This window comes from Odocoileus virginianus, chromosome 1, assembly GCF_023699985.2.
Source record: "Odocoileus virginianus isolate 20LAN1187 ecotype Illinois chromosome 1, Ovbor_1.2, whole genome shotgun sequence".
Taxonomy (NCBI): domain Eukaryota; kingdom Metazoa; phylum Chordata; class Mammalia; order Artiodactyla; family Cervidae; genus Odocoileus; species Odocoileus virginianus.
The window spans coordinates 39,320,483-39,340,706 of NC_069674.1; the positions used below are offsets into that span (position 1 = coordinate 39,320,483).

Genomic DNA, 20,224 nt, shown 5'->3' on the forward strand with positions numbered 1-20,224 from the left:
ATCTCCTCAGGCCTTATGCCCATCTTTTAATCAGATTATTTTTTTTAACATTGAGCTGTATGAACTATTTATATATTTTGGATATTAAGCTCTTATCAGTCATATCATTTGCAAATATTTTCTCCCATTCAGTAGGCATCTTTTTATTTTATCAATGGTTTCCTTTGCTGTGCAGAAGCTTTTAACTAGGTCCCATTTGTTTATTTTTGCTTTTGTTTCTTCTGCCTTGGAAGACAGACCCCAAAAAATATTTCTACAATTTATGTTAGTGTTCTGCCTATGTTCTCTTCTAAAATTTTGTTTGTTTGTTTTAGGTCTTACATTTAGGTCTTTAATCCATTTTAAGCTGATTTTCATATACAGTGTTAGTGAATGATCTAATTTCATTTTTTTACAAGTAGCTATATCCAGTTTTCCTAGCATCATTTATTGAAAAGACTATTTTTCCTCTCCATTGTATATTCTTGTCTTCTTTGTCATAAATTAATGGCAGAAAGTGAAGAGGAACTAAAAAGTCTCTTGATGAAAGTGAAAGAGGAGAGTGAAAAAGTTGACTTAAAGCTCAACATTCAGAAAACTAAGACCATGGCATCTGGTTTCATCACTTCATGGCAACTAGATGGGGAAACCATGTCAGACTTTATTTTTTTGGGCTCCAAAATCACTGCCGATGGTGACTGCAGCCATGAAATTAAAAGACGCTTACTCCTTGGAAGGAAAGTTATGATCAACCTAGATAGCATATTAAAAAGCAGAGGCATTACTTTGTCAACAAAGGTCCATCTAGTCAAGGCTATGGTTATTCCAGTGGTCATGTATAGATGTGAGAGTTGGACTGTGAAGAAAGCTGAGCGAAGAATTGATGCTTTTGAACTGTGGTGTTGGCGAAGACTCTTGAGAGTCCTTTGGACTGCAAGGAGATCCAACCAGTCCATCCTAAAGGAGATCAGTCCTGGGTGTTCACTGGAAGGACTGATGCTGAAGCTGAAACTCCAATACTTTGGCCACCTCATGCGAAGAGTTGACTTATTGGAAAAGACCCTCATGCTGGGAGGGATTGGGGGCAGGAGGAGAAGGGGATGACAGAGAATGAGATGGCTGGATGGCATCACTGACTTGATGGACATGAGTTTGAGTGGACTTCGGTAGTTGGTGATGGACAGGGAGGCCTGGCGTGCTGCAGTTCATGGGGTTGCAAAGAGTCGGACACAACTGAGTGACTGAACTGAGCTGATCCAGTTTTCCTAGCATCATTTATTGAAAAGACTATCTTTCCTCTCCATTGTATATTCTTGTCTTCTTTGTCATAAATAATTGACCAAAGTGCATGAGTCCATTTCTGAGCTCTTACTTCTGTTCCATTGATCTGTGTGTCTGTTTTTGTGCCACTGCCATGCTGTTTTGAGTAGCTTGTAGAACAGTCTGAAGTCAGGGAGCTTGGAAACATTTGTTCCTTTTTCAAGATTGTTTTGGCAACTCTGAGTCTTTTGTGGTTCCACATACATTTTAGAATTATTTATTCTAGTTATGGGGAAAATGTCATGGGTATTTTGAAAGAGATTGTATTGACTCAGTATATTGCTTTGAGTAGTATGGAAATTTTAACAATATTAATTCTTCCAATCCATGAACATGGGATATCTTTTCATTTGTTTGTATCATCTTCAATTTCCTCCTTCAGTGTTTTATAGTTTTCAGAGTTATAGGTCTTTTACTTCCTTGATTAAGTTTATTCCTAGGTATTTTAATCTAAAAATTTAAAGAGGCAAGAATACTCCCAAATTCATTCTGTAAGGTTACCATTACCCTGATACCAAGACCAAAGACACTACAAAAAAAGAGAAAGAAAATTACAGGCCAGTATCTCTGATGAATATAGATTAAAATGCTCAATAAAATATTAAAAAATAAATTTCAACAATAGCTTAAAAGGATCATATACCATGATCAAGGGAGATACATTCCAGAAAATGCAAGGATGATTGAACATCCACAAATCAATCAATGTGATACACCGTATTAACAAAAGGAAGGAAAAAAAGCACATGATCATTTCAATAGATGCAGAGAAAGAACTTGACAAAATCTTTTTGTCAAGTATTTTAAAAATCCATTTCTGATAAAAACTCTTATCAGAGTTGGTGTAGAGGGAACATATCCCAACATAATAAAGGCCATTTATGACAAACCCATAGCCAACATCATGCTCAGTGATAAAGAGCTGAAATATTTTCCTCTAAGACCAGAAACAACATACCAAGATGCCCACTCTTGCCACTTCTATTTACAATAGTCTTATAAGTTCTAGCCACCATAATCAAATAAGAAAAAGAAATTTAAAAACATCAAAAATTGGAAGAAAATAAAGTAGAACTCACTATCATACCAGCAGGTGGTATGATAGTATATATAGAAAGCTCTAAAGTCTCTACCAAACATCTATTAGAACTAATAAGTGAATTGAGTAAATTTTTAGGATATAAGATTAATATGTAGAATATGTTGCTTTTCTGTGCACTATTAGAAAGAGAAAGCAAAAAAATTAATCCCATCTAAACTCATAACAAAAAGAATAAAATACTTGTAAATAAACTCAATTTTTTTTAAAAAGTGGATCTTATAACTCCTTTTCAAGATCATATGGACTATTTTTCTAAGTGATAACATTCTATAACACAAAGAAAGCAAAAAAGCAGAAAATACTCAAATTCCATGGCCACAGACAATAAAGCCAAATTTTAAATAATGAGTTTAAAAGCAACCATTAAAAACAAAATCTTTGCTATTTGAAAATTCAAAACAATACTCTGTGAGACTATTGGATTTTAAATAAAATTAAGCCTTATAAATCATTAAGAAATTATTGAAAATGCAAGTGAGTGATACTTAATAAAACATGGAATTCAGAGAGGCTATATTCAGAGGATTAGCAGCACTGGTTTGTATTATCAAACAAGAAAAATAAATATAAAAAAAAGTTTTCAAATCGATAGCTTAGAGAAGATAAAAAAGCAGCAGTAATAAAGCAGAAGTGTATTTATTATTTATTTTAAAATAATAAAAGTGCATGAATTAGAAAATAATGTAAGAGTTGTTCTCGAAGAGAAATAAATTAAACTAAGGAAAAATTTTCATTTTTAAATAGATGGGGAAACAATGGAAACAGTGACAGACTTTATTTTCTTGGACTCCAAAATCACTGCAGGTGGTGACTGCAGCCATGAAATTAAAAGACACTTACTCCTTGGAAGAAAAGCTAGGACAAACCTAGACAGCATGTTAAGAAGCAGAGACATTACTTTGCCAACAAAGGTCTGTCTAGTCAAACTATGGTTTTTCCTATGGATATGAGAGTTGGACCATAAAGAAAGCTAGGCGCCGAAAAATTGATGTTTTTGAACTGTGGTGTTGGAGAAGACTCTTGAGAGTCCCCTACAGCAAGGAGATCCAATCATTCAATCCTAAAGGAAATCAGTCCTGAATATTCAGTGAAAGGACTGATGCTGAAGCTGAAATGCCAATACTCTGACCACCTAATACAAAGAACTGACTCACTGGAAAAGACTCTGATGTTGGGAAAGATTGAAGGCAGGAGGAGAAGGGGACGCCAGAGGATGAGATGGTTGGATGGCATTGCTGACTCAATGGGCATGAGTTTGAGCAAGCTCTGGGAGTTGGTGATGGACAGGGAAGCCTGGCATGCTGCAGTCCATGGGGTCGCAAAGAGTTGGACACGACTGAGCAACTGAACTGAACTACAGGAAAATAGTAAATAAAACCAAGAAATGAAGTTTAACAGGTGCAGGAAAATTTTTAAAAGGAAAAAAGATATGTATATAATTAAATAAATAATACCACAGAAAATCTAGAAGAAATGAGTAATTTGACTTGGTAAATACAAAAAATTTAATGGACTTGCAGAATAATTAGGAAAATGTATCAGTGAATGCATTACACAGTCCCAGATAACTCTGTGCTCTACTCTGGAACATAGGAATAAATGGAAATCATTCATTTTATGAAGCCATTTTAACTTTGCCAATGAAACTGGACAAAAAGCAAAAACTATTGTCATAAATTTAATACATCTGTACCATAGAAAACTAACCAACAATGTAAAAAAAAAGAATGAACTGCTGATACATGTAACAAATTGGATGAATCACAAGGAAATTATATTGAGTGAAAAAAGTCAATCTCAAAAGATTATATACTGTATGATTCCATTTATATAGCATTCTTGAATTTTTTTTTCTTTTAAAGGACCATGAAGGGTCTTTACAGTGACTGAACTGTTTAGTATTCTGACTGTGGTGATGGATACATGAACCTGCACATTATTAAATTGCATAAAACTAAACATACACAGATAATTACAAGTAAAATTAGGGAAATCTAAATTTTTCTTAAAAAAAAAAAGCTATAGACAAAATTCACTTGAGTTCCAAAAAGTTTATATTAGAAACGAAGTTGAATTTGACATAATATAAAAGAATGACCAAACACAATTAAATAGATTTTTCTCCCAAAGATGTATGAGTCATTTACTACTAGTAAATCTAGTATCTCTAGTATTTTAAACAATAGTTTATAGGAGGAATTACAGGCGATCATTTTAAGAAATGCTCAAAAAGTACTTGATGAAAAATAAATACACATTTAGATTTTTAAAATAAAACATAGTAAAGCAGGAAGGGAAATGTTTTCATGACATAATAAAGACTCTTTGATGTAATGAACCACAGTCCACTTTACAATTGGACCCTAGTAGTTTACCTATCAAAATAAAGAACAAGAATATTGCAGCTTCCCTATCTTATTTAACATTGTTTTGTAAGTTCTCATTTGTATTACAAAAAAAAGGAGGCAGAAGATAAAAGAGCCCTCTAAGAGAGACAAAGTTATTATTATTTGCATGTTAAAATCACAGAGGATATATCTAAAAGGATAATTTATTCATTCGAAGCATTAAATATGGTGAACAGGAGGGGCATAGATGAAAAGGAGGGGGCAAACATGAACTTGATGACTGAGCCCTGGAGTGCTCCTGGGTATCACTCACTTCACTTGGCTGGTTCTCATGTGTATGCTCTTTCCTGGTCTGTCTGTAGTCTTTCTTCGTGGACCACAACAGTCGAGCTACCACTTTTATTGACCCCCGAATCCCTCTTCAGAACGGTCGTCTTCCCAACCATCTGACTCATCGCCAGCATCTCCAGAGGCTCCGAAGTTACAGTGCTGGAGAGGTAACACCTCCTCTGCCCCTGCCCTACCTTTCACAGGGCCACAGGGTCAGCCTGTCCTGGTGGGGCCAGGATCTAGAGTTGCCTTTTCCCCCAGGGGCTGGGCCAAATCCATATGCTCTTTAGTAGGGAGGACGATGACTCGAGGCACCCACTTCGTGTTCTGGACCCATCCTCAGATTGCTTTCCTTCTGCCTTTCCTTTTTTCCTACACAGTCACATTACTGAAAAATCCATCTAGTTTAAAGAAAACTGAAAATACAGCATCAAGACATCCCTATACTTATGGCTGATATGGTGTTTCCTCAGCCCACTGGTCACATGTGAATTCTTAAATGGTGGTAGAACTACTAGGCAGCATAAAACTGCTTTTAAACTTCTCCCTCTCCCTAGATTTTGGACAAGACTTCAGTAATGCATTCATGGACTGAAAACTGGGGGAAATGAACTGGGCCACATGAATACTCTGTTCCCACCCTAGCATCTGCCCTTCCCTGGTTTATATGTTCTTTCACTCAACATGATTGATTACCTTCTGCTGGGCCATGAAAGGCTGCCCCCTTTCTTAAGCATCAGGTTCCTTGCCTTTCTGAATTCCTTTTTCTATATCCCATATCCTTTCCTGTTCTCCCTTCTTGAACCAAAACTCAAAACATAGCTTTTTTTTCTATTGACAATATGAGCAAATCTCTTTTTTATGTCCTGACATTTCCCAAGTATCTATACCTTCTTTTCATAGAAACCACCAGGATCTCAGATGATACAGGCTCTGAGGACCGTTTCCAATAAAACAGCTTGTAGAGTTAGATTATAATGAGATTTTTAAAAAATGGAAAAGGTGCTGTAGAAAGAAAGAAACATATATATGGTCCCATAGAGAGTCATTCGAGGGAGAACCACAGTGGACATCTCTGGAGAAGCAGAAAATAACCATCCACCTGTCAGCCTCTAGAGAACAAACATAAGTCTCAAGGGAAGAGCTTGTTTTAATGAAAGCTTAGTATACAAAAAAAAAAAAAATCTTTACTAGTTCTTCAGGACACTCATCTGTATACACTGAGAAATGTAACCATTTCTAACCAGGGGCACTCACAGTTTAAGGCCACTGTGATAAATTGAATTTTTCTTTCATGGAGTCATCTTAAGTATAATTTCAGGGTGCTATTGAAAGCATGTTAACTCTTACTGCATATACATAAAATGTGTATGTGACCATGCACGAGGGAGCATTATACACTCTCCAGGGGTTATGTGGGTGTCAGGACCCTCCAGATTCCAGGCACTCAGCAGTTGACACATTCATAGACTACAGAAAGCCGTGCCCTGACTTCTCAACTCAGCACATATAGTCCCTCTCCCTTTTATAACACTTCAGAAATCATAAGATGTATTGTCTTGATATGATAATGGATAAATTCAGAACTCTGTATCACCTTGAATATGCCATTTTAATCTATTTTAAATGTATAAGCTCTTTAATATTATTAAGGTAAATTTCAGTATTAACATAGAGCATCATAGCATATGATAAAAGAAGCTCAGTACTGCCAGATTCAGATTCACCATGGTCAAATACTCAATGAAACTCCTAAACATAAATCTTTTACATGTATATGAATTTAACCTGAAAATATACATTTTAAAACCTTCCTGTTGAAAGAACAAGATTAAGATCATGAGCATCACTTTACCTGTTCCAAAACATTTCCTTAATGTTATTGACTAGCCCAAACACAGTCACACTGAATATCAGTGTTAATAACAAAGTGCCATCTGCATCAGCCAAAATAGACTAACATGATGAGAAGAGGGCATCAGCCATCTGTATACTTCCTAATTCATTCACTCTCCAGTTGACCGTCCATCAGGTTTTTTAGCCACTGACATCCCTCTGCCCAACCTCTCTCTGCTGGTAGCTTTGCAGTGACACAAGGGAAAACCAGGAGGGAAGCTGGGAGGCAGAGAATACCTGATCCAGAGGCAGCACACCAGGGTAAACAGGAACTCGGCCTCTATGAAAGCAAATACCTGGTTCTTCCTACTGTGAGAACCCAGCCTAGGGTGTGAGGAGTCAGGAAGACCTCTGTAAAAACAGAGAGAGGCGGGTGGTGGAAATGTTCCTTGTATTTGCTCTAATATGATTTTGTTTCACAAATATTGATGAAGTGCAGGGTTTACTACGAGCACTGTGAAATGCAAAGATGTGTGAGATACGACCCCTGCCCTGGAGAAATGTGTATTCTATTTTTGAAGCCAGGCCAGAAACATACACAGAGTTAAGTAACAAAAGAAATTAAAGTATGGTTGAGTGCCAAGAGAGATGTTAGGACAAATGCCACAGAAGTTCAAAGGAGGCCAAGAAAAGGTTTCTTTTAAAAGAAGGTGCTTGACCTAGACCTAGAGAAATCGGTAAAACCTAGCAAGTACAAAGGCAGAGAAAGAGCAGCCCCCGCAGAGAGCATAGCTGAAGGATAGGAGCCGAGATAGGGTTGAGAAAGGTCTTAAGAAAGACAGGGAATAAATAGTTCAGTGTGACCAGAATAGTAAGTTTCCACTTGGTTTTTGTTTCGAAATTTGGAAAGCTTTGAATGCCACATGAAAGAGTTAGTTAGGACTTTTATAAAAAGTCCTTGGAATGAATTTGAGAAGAATAATATGATGATTTATATATTAAAATGGGCTTTTAGAGATCAGTTCACCCACTGTTTCACAAAAGGGAAAGATTATTAGCAATTTAGGGGGACAGTTCTCTGAAGTGTAGGATCCTTCCTTGTCATTGCAGGATCTTTTCTCCTGGTCCCATTCATTAAATTTCAGGAGTGTCAGTTACTATGACAACAGAAACAAAAACCAAAATACCCTTGTGCTTAGTCGCTCCGTCGTGTCCGACTTTTTGTGACCCCATGGACTATAGCCCACCAGGCTCCTCTGTACATGGGATTCTCCAGACAAGAATAGTGGAATGGGTTGCCGTGTCCTCCTCCAGAAGATCTTCCCAACCCAGGGACTGAACCCAGGTCTCCCACATTGCAGGTGTATTCTTTACCTGCTGAGCTACCAGAGAAGCATCTCCCTTAAGCATCTCCAAACACTCCTAGATGGTAATTTCACTCTGGTTAATGATCATATTTCACAATAAAGTAAACTAAAGTATCAAGAACTCAAGTCACCCAGGGAGTTCAGAACTGCAGTTCAGATTTCTCAACTTCCAGTCCAGTATAAACTCATATTTTTAAAGGAGACAGTGACAGCCAAGAAGAGATGGGATTGTGGCACAGGAGGATGTGAGAAAGGCCATGAGAGGCCACTGCCACAGACCAAATAGGTGATGAGGCCCTAAGTTGGGGTAACAAAGAAACAGCACAACCTCAGGAAAGTCGGGGGTTGTGGAGGAGGGAGACTTAAGACTTGGGTCAGCAGATTGAAATCCCATCTCTGGCCTCTCTGCAGAGGTGCTGTGGGTCATTGTACCTTCCTTCCCTTTCCATGGTCTCAGTTTCCCCATCTGTAAACAGAGACAAGGGAACTGGGATGGCCACTAAAGTCCTCTTCAGCTCTATGATTTTCAGCATCTGTGAGGCTAGACACACAGTCCCAGATAAGATGAGCAGGAAAGCCAGGTGGGGAGGCTTGCAGGTGTAACTTTATATGAGTCAATGATGAGGATGGAAACAGCAGGAGAGCCAATTAGAAATGACAGCTAAGCAGTTGGAAAGATGAGACTTAAGAATATCAATGAAGTATTTCCATAATCCATGATTTTTCTGTGTCACCTCTGATGGGCAATAGGGAATTCACTCTAGATGTTTCTTAGACCTCAGCTTTGGGAATAAATATTTTCTGTTCACCTTCATGAGCCATTTCTTGAGTGTTGTTCAGGGGTTGATTTTTTTATCCACTGTACTTAAGGATGGAATTAAAATCAGTTTCCAAAGTCAAGATCCTAGATGGTAAAAATTCCTGTCAAAACCCAAACAATAGGTTATTAGAAGAGGCACTGCTCAATGTCTTTTTAGCCTTTACCTTACCTGAAAATTGTTGAGGCAGTTTCCTGAAAGCAGTTAATATGAGGAATATAGGATTCTATGCATAAAAAGATCATTCTTTGCCTTCTTTTAAATTAATTTTTACTGTAGTATAGCTCATGATTTGACTCTTTCACATGCATTTTAATACAGTGGCACATCCATCTGAAATATATTTAAGGGCCAACAAAACAGGCTTTATCACTTCCATAGTGTCCAGACAGAATTGGACATGGATAAGTAGAAAAGAGCAGATCAAGATCCCATGTTTCTATCAATAAGGAAATCACTGGAGGTCAGCTTTGCTTGTTTGTACTGCAGTTTGCAATGTAAATTACCATTAATAAGGAAGGGTAAAGACCACATAATGTTTGTTTCTTTCACCATCTTATCTTGGTCAAGTAAGAGAAGTCATTAGTCATAGAACATTTCTGGAAGGGTACATATAAAAATGCTTAACAGTAATTGCCTCAAGTAAAGGACAGGAGTCTGACAGAAAAGAGAAATTGACTTTTCACTCTCAAAGCAGAAGTCACTGTGAATCATACTTTGCAGTGAGCTGCTTTTATGACAAAAGTCACTGTATCAACTCTAATGACAGAGGCCATCATGCAGGAAGCTGGCCTTTGGGGATGGTAACTTTTGCACTGCTTCTTAAAATTGGGAATTTTCCTCTTGATTCCATGTAACCTATCACAAGTTTGTTTGGAAGTTTGTAAAATTCAGATAACCTATGAAAGTACATTTTTGAATTAAAAATGGTATCTAATGAGTATAGAAAATATAGGCACAGATGGAAAAGAAATCAAAAGGCTGGTATAGCTGTCCATCTGGAGAAAATTCCTGGTACACAATGAAGTAAAACAGTTGAATTGTATTGTCTATACTTCTGTATCTTCCTTTACCATTATAGCACATTGTAGATATTTTCCATGCCATTAAAATATTTCTATACTTTATTCTATGTGTTTCCATAATTTAATTCAAACCTTTCTCTTGTACATTGTTTGTTGCCCACTTTTTGCCTTTAGAAACATGTTGAAAAACCTCATAGATCGCTCTTATTTCTGTATAGTTCTGCAAACTTTGTTAATGATCTACTTTTAGAATAGGAAAAGAATCTAGAGATGAACGTAAATTCATCACTTGGGCTTTTCCTCTGAACTTGCAATTTTTATCACCAGGTCTCCAGCATTTTTGAGACAGCATTAGCTGATGACCAGCCCAAATTCAGTCTAAAACCTGCAGTTTTCAATCACAGATTTTTAAAAAACACCAGTTTACATTTCCAAATTGTAACACAGAAGAGAAGCTTGTTTTCCAGTTGCTGGAAACTATTTTCTGAGCATATCTATTCTGTTTTGTCTGGAGAGCTAAATGTTTGAAGTTTGTGTATTTGCAATTATGATTAAAGCTATCTCAACATCAAAAGAAAAGAAATCTAAAAAGCAATCGCGTGGGGCTGTCTTCTCCCTCCCTCCCCTGGCCCTGTCTGTCTCCTCCCTCCTCTTTCTCCTTCTCCCCCTCCCTCCCCACCTTCCCCCCTCCCCCTCCTTTCCTCCCCCCTTCCTCCCCTCCCCACTCTCTTTCTGTACCTCTCTTGTGTGCACACACATGCACCCCTACCTGAGAAACTCAGTGACCCAAAAAGTGCCCAAAAGTGTAAAATTCTGGGAATTTCGGGGAGTCATATAATCTTAGTTTTAAATGGAAAATAGATTCTTTTAGGTATTTTAAGTAGTTAGGAAAGCAAACGTTAGCATCATGTTTGCAGTGAGATCCACATTAGTCACTCAGTTGGTGGCAGGCTTCCCTCGATGGACCATTTATTACCACTTTGGGGCCACATTTGCGATAGTGATAGTAAAGGACAGGAGAGCCTAGGTCATGCTGCAGTCCATGGGGTCACAAAGAGTCAGACACAACTTAGCAACTGAACAACTGAACCACAAGGATTCCAGCACATACCACGTTCTATGAAATCTTAGAATATTAGAGTCTTTTTTAGCTCTGCCTGAAATTGTTTCCATCCCTGTAAATTTCTGGCCCCTGGTTAAAGAAGCACATTTCTATTTAACACTATCATCCTCCAGTTCTCTCATCTGGAGTCCATCCAGTACCACTCTACAGTCACCTCATTTATCCTCGGCCGATGATGCCACGGCTCAGGACTCCACAAGCCTCACCGCTCCCCAGTATCGTTTCCTTCATCTCGCTCATAGTCACGGTGCCACGTATCCCTCAGCCAGTCATCTGCCTTCAGAGTGGCTGACCTTCCTCTGGTTCTGCAGTCTTTCAGTCTGGCTTGGTTTTGCAGTAAGCAGGTAACCTTAAAAGCAAGAACCATCTTTCCCTAAAGCATTTCTACAACACATGAATTCCTTATGACCCCCGTGAAGAGAAGTGAGCCTCTTCGTGCTTCAAAGCCTTGTTTTTCCCCAGGCAAAGTTCAGTGCACAGCCAGGCCTTCTTGAGTTCCATTCTCAGGTCTCCCTGTTTTCCCAATTTCTTTCTGTAATTCATCTCTTAGATAGCCTTCAGCTGTTTCTGAGATTCCTGTCTTTATAGTATCACAAATATTTTCAACACACATTACAGCAGACTGACATAACCCCCTGGAAGGAAAAGAGATATTTCAGTCCCAGGAAGCCTTTACATATTTATTAATTCATGGAAAGAGAGAAATATGAGACTAAATATTGCATATCAGCCATCAGCAAATCTTTCTTTCATCACTTTGCATTGTAACCGTTTAACCAGAAAGTGCTGTTATGGAAGTTCCAGCATCTAAATCTCGGTAGCTGGCTACACCCACTGAAGAGAGCTGGGTACTGGTGGCATCAAAGTGAGAAGTCAGCCCGAGTGGCACAAAATCTATTCCCCTTGTCCCTTAAGTGACACAAGGGCAAGAAGAAGGATCAGGAGAGGAAAAGGATGAATCTGCATCCTTCCTTATTCCAGAGGAGCAGCTCAAAGACTGCCACATAGAGAGTGAACTGGTAGCACATCTCATCTGAGAGATGTTATTCTTGTCTGTGTGAAATATGAAAGTAGAACCTAAAGGAAAACCAGCAATTACCATTTCTGTAATTAGGAAGCCCTACATAATCTGCCTTGAAGATTGCCACCTGCATTATCACACAGGGCCTCGTCTTAAGTGACCACTTTTAGATGGACCTGGCCTTTCCGGGGTTTATGCCATAGGAGCTCATCACCTCTCCTGAATTCTGTGTGTGTGAATTCTGGTCTTGGAGAATTTTCTTACTTCTTTTTGTCAGGATATTTGAGCTCTTTATGAATATCTTCCAATGTCATCTTCAAAATTCTTAAATATTTTAAAGCCTATTTTGACTTCTTTGTCACATAGAGTGAGTCATCTACACTCATCGCCATATATCTGGTGAATGTACTCCAGTGTGGAAATCTGTGGTGCCTCCATTCAAATAGCTTACCCTGCAAGGGTCCTTTCGGGAGCAAAATATATATGGAGTCGTGGTAGAAAGTCATTGTCATGCTCTAGAACCTAGGGAATTTATAAAAATTTAAAATCAAGCTAAATTAAAGTTAATCATCACAAATATCAGTTTTAAGCTAAGCAAATTCTGTGTCCCATGAAGTTTTGTCAAAATGTCCAACCCAAACCAAAATACTGGATGCAGGCTAGTAGTATGGGGAAGTGAAAAACAATTCTTGACAGTCAAGTGTTAGTTAGTATCCTGGTTCTATCTCTTACAGTTAAAAATTTTGGAAAAAAAACTTATTTTCTCTGATCCTCAGATTCCCCATTTGTAAACTGGGGCTAATAATGCTTATCTTGCCAGATTTTGTGAAGATATGAGACTGTGTAAAGAGTAACCAGTATAGTGAATGGGAGAAAAGATGCTAAACGAAGAATAGCCTTTCAAGTATAATAAACACTGTTTAAGACAGTCAGCCCAGTCCACATTTGGCTATGAAGTTCAGTGCTGCCTCTTAGAGATGAAGATCATAGACCTACTTTACTGATAATATTCCCTTTAACATATTTCTGATGATAAATATTTCTTAGTCTATTGCATGTATTAATGAGATGAACATTCATGGCATTTGGCATAGTCACCTTCTTAAAAACCACAACACCAACCATTCTACTGAGACATTTTTTTCGAACATGCTAATTTTCCATCACTTTTGGGATTATAGCTTCATTCCTCCTTTCATTTAGGTTATGTCAGGGCCTTTTTGCCACTCATTTTGAAAAATTAGTATCCAAAGATCATCCGAAATGGATGAGGTTTTTAACACTTACAATTTTATTTTGAAATTAGGCCTCTGAAGTCTCTAGAAACAGAGGAGCCTCTTTACTGGGCCAGGCCAGGACACAGCCTAGTAGCTGCTATTCGAAGCCAGCACCAACATGAGTCGTTGCCGCTGGGTATGTATCACACTTGTGAACCCCTGGATAGCCAACACCTTGTTTTCCTTATTGTGACTCCTTTACTATTCAGGACTCTGTGTTTCCTTTCTAGTATTGTCTACTCCCCTACCCCTGATTCCCATCTTCCTCTTGCACCTCTTGCCTTTCCTTCCTCCACTATGTCCTTCTCTCTTCACTTCTTTTTCTCTCCCCTCTTCCAGACCCTCATTCCCCTCCCTCTTTATTCTATTCAGTGGTTTGTTAGCTGGGTCCCCGGATAGCATAGTTTAGATAAAGTGATGGATGTGGTTGCTTTTAGATGCAGTTTCTAATTTAGACCTCTATTCCCGTGTGTGTGTATGAGGATAAGCTAGAAGAGGCTCCATTTCTAACTTCAGCTACCTCATTCCAAAACACTTATATCAAGATGGTGAGAGAGTCTACATGGATTTGGATGTTTTCATTATCCCTATTGGGAAATTCAACCAATGGCAGAAGTCATAAGTACAAGTGCTCAGTAAAGGATTTCTTTGAATTTGCCATAATAGCTCTTTTTTTTTATAAGAGAAGTTAGAAGGAATGGAGTATAACTCCACTCATGAAAGACCTATTTTATTCTCTTTAATCTGTTCACCTGGTGGGGGGGGGGGGTTGAGTTAACACCAAGGTAAATTCCTACAATATTAAAGATAATTAACTTAGATCTGGTTCGCTTTGGGTTTGATCATTTAAAAATAGCCAGGCTATTATGTCACAGAAAAAAAAGCCCAAGAGCTTACATTATTTTGATGAGTATGCTCCCTGCCCTTCAGACTCTCCTCCATTAATCCTGGTATCAAGCTGCCGTTTTCCAATCATTAGTGAAATCATCTCTGGGCTGGAGATTCAACCACAACTTGCACTTTTGTCTGTTTCAGCATATAACGACAAGATTGTGGCATTTCTTCGCCAGCCAAACATTTTTGAAATGCTGCAAGAGCGCCAGCCAAGCTTGGCAAGAAACCACACACTCAGGTAGGGGCTTGTCTACCACTCTCTAATTCCAGGTCTCTCCCACTGGTTTTCCAGGTGGAACAACCTCTGTGGAGAGATGGCAGACGCTTATGATGTGTTTTATTCGTGCATTTAAATTATAACCTAAATACTTACAATGAAGGATCCAGGTGTTCTATTGCAATCAGAGATAGCTATCATGTCAGCTTACCAATTATTCACATGATGCTAAAATGGTTTCCATTGATTTGGAGGGAAGCACAGAAAAGGAGCAAAATAACTTTCATCAAAGATTATTTATATAAAGCACCGCATGAATTACTTTATTTAAAGAATATAATTGTTTAAAGGTGTACTTATATTAGATGACTATATTCATAAACGAGCAAACAAAAAAGTTTCATAAGTGTTTTAACTACTTAAATCTTATTGTTCATTAGGGTCATTTTTGAATGAGTGTCTCTGAAACTCTGAATCACTTCATTTGGAAGGGAAAACCACCCAAAGTGATTAGAAAAAAAAAAAAAAATTATCCTCTGAAGTTAAATCCTACATTCTCACCGAGGTATTAGAGTATATGTCTCCTTCCATTTACTACCCAGCATTTCAAAAGCTAGAGATGCACAGTGGTTAACTGTGTCCCCTTGCAAGTTGAAAACCTGCCCTAGCACATAGGTGCCAGTGATGCAGGCATCACTTAATCCTCTACCCTCAGTCTCTTCTTCGCTGAAACCAGATCACAATGTGGGCTCCACTGAGATGCTTCTCTGGACCAGGTAACATGGGCAGGGGGGCAGCTAGTGACTCCCGCTGACTCCTGCTCCCGTCTGGAGGTCTTTTGATTCTGCTGGACAACTGTAATCCTCTACTTCGACCTCCTCAATGAGTCACCAACACCTCAAAATAACCTCTTTGCTATTCAAATCTTTATTAATCCTGCCAGGATGGATCATTCATTGTTCTTTCCTATCCATCACCACCCATTGACACCTACTTTCCCTGTGGTTTCACTCTACATAAGTTAGAGCCTCCATCCTCTCAAGTGCCCATCTCAACTCCTCCCTCTTTCTCCAGCTTCACATCTAAACACTTACCTCCTCAGTTTCTCCCAACCCTTCTTTTCTCTCCTCCCTGCATGGCCTATGTTTGGATCTTCACCATTTCTCTGCTGGACCTTGCACGAATCTCTTAGCAAATACCCACTTTCACTCTACTATAAACAGCGTTACCTCCTTAGATCCCATACCACCCATGCCTTTCAATAAAGTTTCCCATGGAGTATCCTTAGGGCTAGCTGCCACAAGGGCATTCTTCTGGAGAACCTCAGAGCAGCTCAGTGTTACCCACCAGTTCTTGGCCTTCCCCAATCAATAGAAATTGACTAGAGGCCAGACAAGAAATTCAGGCAAGGTCGTCTTGATACCTGCTGCATCAGAGGGGAGCAAAAAGAAACCAAAGGTCACCTTGCTTGCTCACTCCACTGGGTGTGGAGGGAGCGGGGATGGTGAACTGGTTTCTTATGTGGGGGAGGGGAGGGTGTATCCAGGGGTCAGTCCAGAGGGGTGGTTTGGGTGTTTTGCACCTCCCTTTATTTGGAGTTGTGTGCAGAGGGCATGCTCAGTTGCCCAGCTTTTGTTTCCAACCCTCTACTTTTGCTTCAGGCTCTTCAAAAGTGGCAGCTGGGTTTTTTGGCCTCTGTATCTTTTGTCCAGAACTTGTACCAACTGCCCCCACACACAGTTATTTCTAGTCCCACACAGTTACATTCTATTCTGTTGCTCAAAGAGAGGTATGTCCAGGGGCAAGCACTGAAGCACAGCCACAAAGGGACCCAGGTCCCAGGCCTGTCTCATTGGAAGCCTCTCTGGAATCTAGTCCTCAAGGAAACATGCCGCATGACAGCAGGTGGAGGGGCAGTGGTGGATAAGTGACTCTATCCTTACCGTCATTGAGGGGGCCAGCACGGATCTTGTTTCAGGCTGGGCTGCTGCCCCTTACCCTCGCTGGGCCCTGATCGGCCCTGCCTTTTTCCTAACCCTGCTGTGGCTGCCCTAGCCAGGCCACTGAGAAGTTCAGGCCAGATTTGTGATTTGGGGACTCATGCCCACTTCATGAGGGTTTGAGAGACAAGTGAAAAGAGGCTGTCCGTGTAGATCTTCTGCAGTTTTTTCTTCCTCCCCTTTACGATAAGACCTTAGTTTTCATGGGGGAGTGGGTGGAAATCTGGGCATAGTTTGAGAACTTGTGAGAAATGCATCAACTAATAAAATTGGCTTATTTACATGGGGCCCTTGGGGGGAATTCTTTGTGGGGAGCACTTCGATTTCTTGTGAAACTCTGAGCTCCTTTTCCAAAAAGGCACTGGTTTGACAGAACCTTTCTTATACCAGAGGTCATGCTAAGGCAAGATGTAAGCCCTCTCATAAGAGTGGAATTCTTTGCAATTAAAGAACTAGATGAACTGTGTTGAGACACTCCTACATCTTTTCTCTCCAGAATTTCAAAATGCATTAACAAATACTTCCATTTTCATCACTCAATACAAACAAAACAATGCCAAAAAACAAAAACTTCTCATGGTTCCTGTTGTGTATATAGTAAAGTCAAAATTTCTCAGCACAATTTCCATAGTCCCCTAAGTCAGGCTCCAATCTAACTCTCCATCGTGGGCTAGTTTTTCCTTCCTCTGGTCTCTTCCACCTCCCTCAAAGGGCCTGTATTTTCTCCTACCCCCACCCTTCCTAGAATAGCTTTTCTCTTAAGGGCATCTCAGCCCATTTTAAAGGCTCAAATCAAATGCAAAGATTCAGTGATCTAGGCAGACTTTAGCATTTATTTTGCCTTGCTTTACTAGCATTTGTTTTTGTACCTCTAAGATATTTTTCCTTTATCGCTTGTATTCTACCACTACTGATGTCTGCCTACAATACCATAAGCTCCTTAGGGCAGGATCTATATCTTCTTTGTCTTTGTACCACTCTCCTGTCAGAGCCTGACCCTCTACTTTGAAGATAGGAAACAATGATCACTTTCAGACTGAACTAAAGAGCTTTAGCTTGAATGAGTGTGACTTCCATTTATTTTCAACTCTGCCCAAGTTTTATTACTCTGCCATGCAAGGCAGGGCCATATATGGTCAATTCATGGGCTGCTGTCTGACTCACACTACATAATAATTTAAGAGAATTTCCAAGGGATTTTCAGAGGCATTGTAACCTGAAAACTTCCTGATACATCACTGCTCTTGAACATTTTTTACCCTACTGATTCTACCACTAAGTAAGGAATTCGCTGCTTGCTTTTGGGAGAAATGTGAGCTCCCCAAAGGCACTAGACTCCCATTTAAATCATTTTAAAAACAATAAAAACAATCCTCTTTGAAAATAAAGCCTGGAGTATATTTCCCAAGGGAAGTGAAGAGTTTCAGCATTTATATAGTAAACACAATATGATTTTGTCACATTATAACAAAATCTAAGAAACCTTGAAGGTTCTGTTGCAGTGTGGAATTGCACAGTTACACTTTTCCAGATATGGGGGACATGAAATTAGGCAATGTTGGAATTGGAAAAAGCTTGGAAATTAATGTAGACAATAATATCCTTCTTAAGGTTAAGGATGCTTCTGAGGATCTGAGGAAAGCTCTTATAGACTCTTCCCAACATAGAAATGTGAATCTTTGCATATAATTTCAAACAGTTAATGGACCCTGATGGACCTGTAGAGTCCAGATTGGAAACCCAAATAGCTCCTGAAAAACTGAAAACTCAAAGTGACATCAGAAACTGGCCATGAAGTCAAAAAGGCAAAAGGAGAGCAAGCGCCCGCTCTTCAAGGGGTCAGGCTTCAAGGATCCAAAAAACGGGTCGCAACTCACTGTGACTGGGCCTTTGCCTGCCCCTAGCTGTGGTGTGAGGGTGAGTTAACTTGATTTTAAAGGTCCAGGAGTTAAAAGGAAAACCTCCTCTCCCCATGACTCTGACCAAAGGAAGAACTTACTGCTTCCTCTGTGGTCCTCATGAGGGGCCATGATTCCTGTTTGGTCATTGCTATTCTCAGGGAGCCATGGACCCACTGTCCTGGATTCACAAAGCCAGTCGCTGGGTTAGATGATAGAGGATGAGTTCTCAGAAAACCGAGTTCAGCAGACAGAAGTGAATCATAAGGAAACCACACGGGAAGAGGGAAGATGCAATGATAGCCATCCTCATTCATCCATTCTTTCTTCAACGAGTGCTTTTATCGGGCAGGTGTTCTGAATCAGGATGGCACTAGGGCTGCATACCCAGTAGTGAAGCAAAACAGACATTGATCTCATGGGATTTTATAATCTATTGAGAAAGACAAATGATAGACAGTTGTGATATTTTTAAGCCAAATATATAGCTATAGATTGTATTATGGGCCACGGAGGACATGATCAGAATTCAGAGATAATGAAGGAGGGGTGTCAAGGATTTCATTGTAGACATTGAGTTTTGAGGCCACAAATGACGATGTCAGGATGTCAAAGAAGCAGGTGGCTCTACTGATCAGAGCTCTGATGGGAGCTTTGCACTGGAGTTTTCTTGATGGGATGCAAGCAGGAGAGGCAGATGGCATTCTCACCATCAGAGATCTCCCCACACCTAGGCCCCAGTGCCTTTGGGCTGGACCCAGGGGCACTTGGAGGCCCCTTAGACTAGTAGGTCTGCCTGAGATTTTCACAAACATGACAGAGGATGTCATGACGCCTGAAGAGCCACCAAAACTCTCAGAAAACTCACATGTGGATGTGGTTTGAGTGTGGGGAGCAGTGATAGGACTACTGCAGGGGGTGCCGCTTCCCCTGGCTGAGGAGGGCACCCTGCTGCCCTTATGGACTTGACTCTTTTCAGACTTCTTTTCCCCAGGAACCCTGGGAATAAAGAGTGACCCCTAAAATGTTCTCTCCCATTTTCCCCAGGCAGAGAGACCAGGGGCATACCCAGATATGGGTCCCTTGGGGCAGCAGAGTGACTTGTCCCAGGGACATTGCCATTGGGAGAACACATCAGTTTGACAGTCCTTCATGGGACTGACGTCAGTAAGCCAGGGGAGCAGGGTCCACAAGAGTCCTCCAGACAAGAGGGCTGTTAGGCGGCGCCAGGATTTGAGGACAGCACTCAGGCACATGAAATCAAGGACACGGAGACACAGAAGGAGAAGCAGCTGCTGGAGGAGGTGTGGTTCTCACAGCCCGACTGGGCTTTCACCTGGTCCAATTTCCAAATCCCCTGTCCAAGAAGCTACTATGAGTACCCCTGGGTTTTGGAAATAACATTTACCACAACAGTACTCTATTTACACTGACAGGTTGGACCACAGTGCGTTTCTCTGTGTAATTCTATTTTATGTATCTTTGTCGAAGCCAAAAAGTTTCTCTTATCTCCTTAAAAAATACCCACACCAGAAGGTCAATTTCATTACAGTTTTACCTGAAAGCAAGCAAGTTATGATGAAGATTTGGATTCACATTATTAAAATCAGAGAGAGAAAAAGTTTTATCTGCAGTATTTTTATTAATCTTTTTTTAATCATCCATTAGA

At 39.8% G+C, this 20,224-nt stretch overlaps 1 protein-coding gene across 1 annotated transcript in view; it reads left to right on the forward strand.

The window, feature by feature from the left end:
• Window positions 1-20,224, forward strand: part of HECW1 (HECT, C2 and WW domain containing E3 ubiquitin protein ligase 1) — a 447,195-nt gene that overhangs the window by 357,846 nt on the left and 69,125 nt on the right. Inside the window, 4 exon segments of the mRNA XM_070466974.1 lie at window positions 5,112-5,246; window positions 13,576-13,614; window positions 13,616-13,682; window positions 14,582-14,678. Of these exon segments, the coding sequence (XP_070323075.1) occupies window positions 5,112-5,246; window positions 13,576-13,614; window positions 13,616-13,682; window positions 14,582-14,678 (338 nt within the window).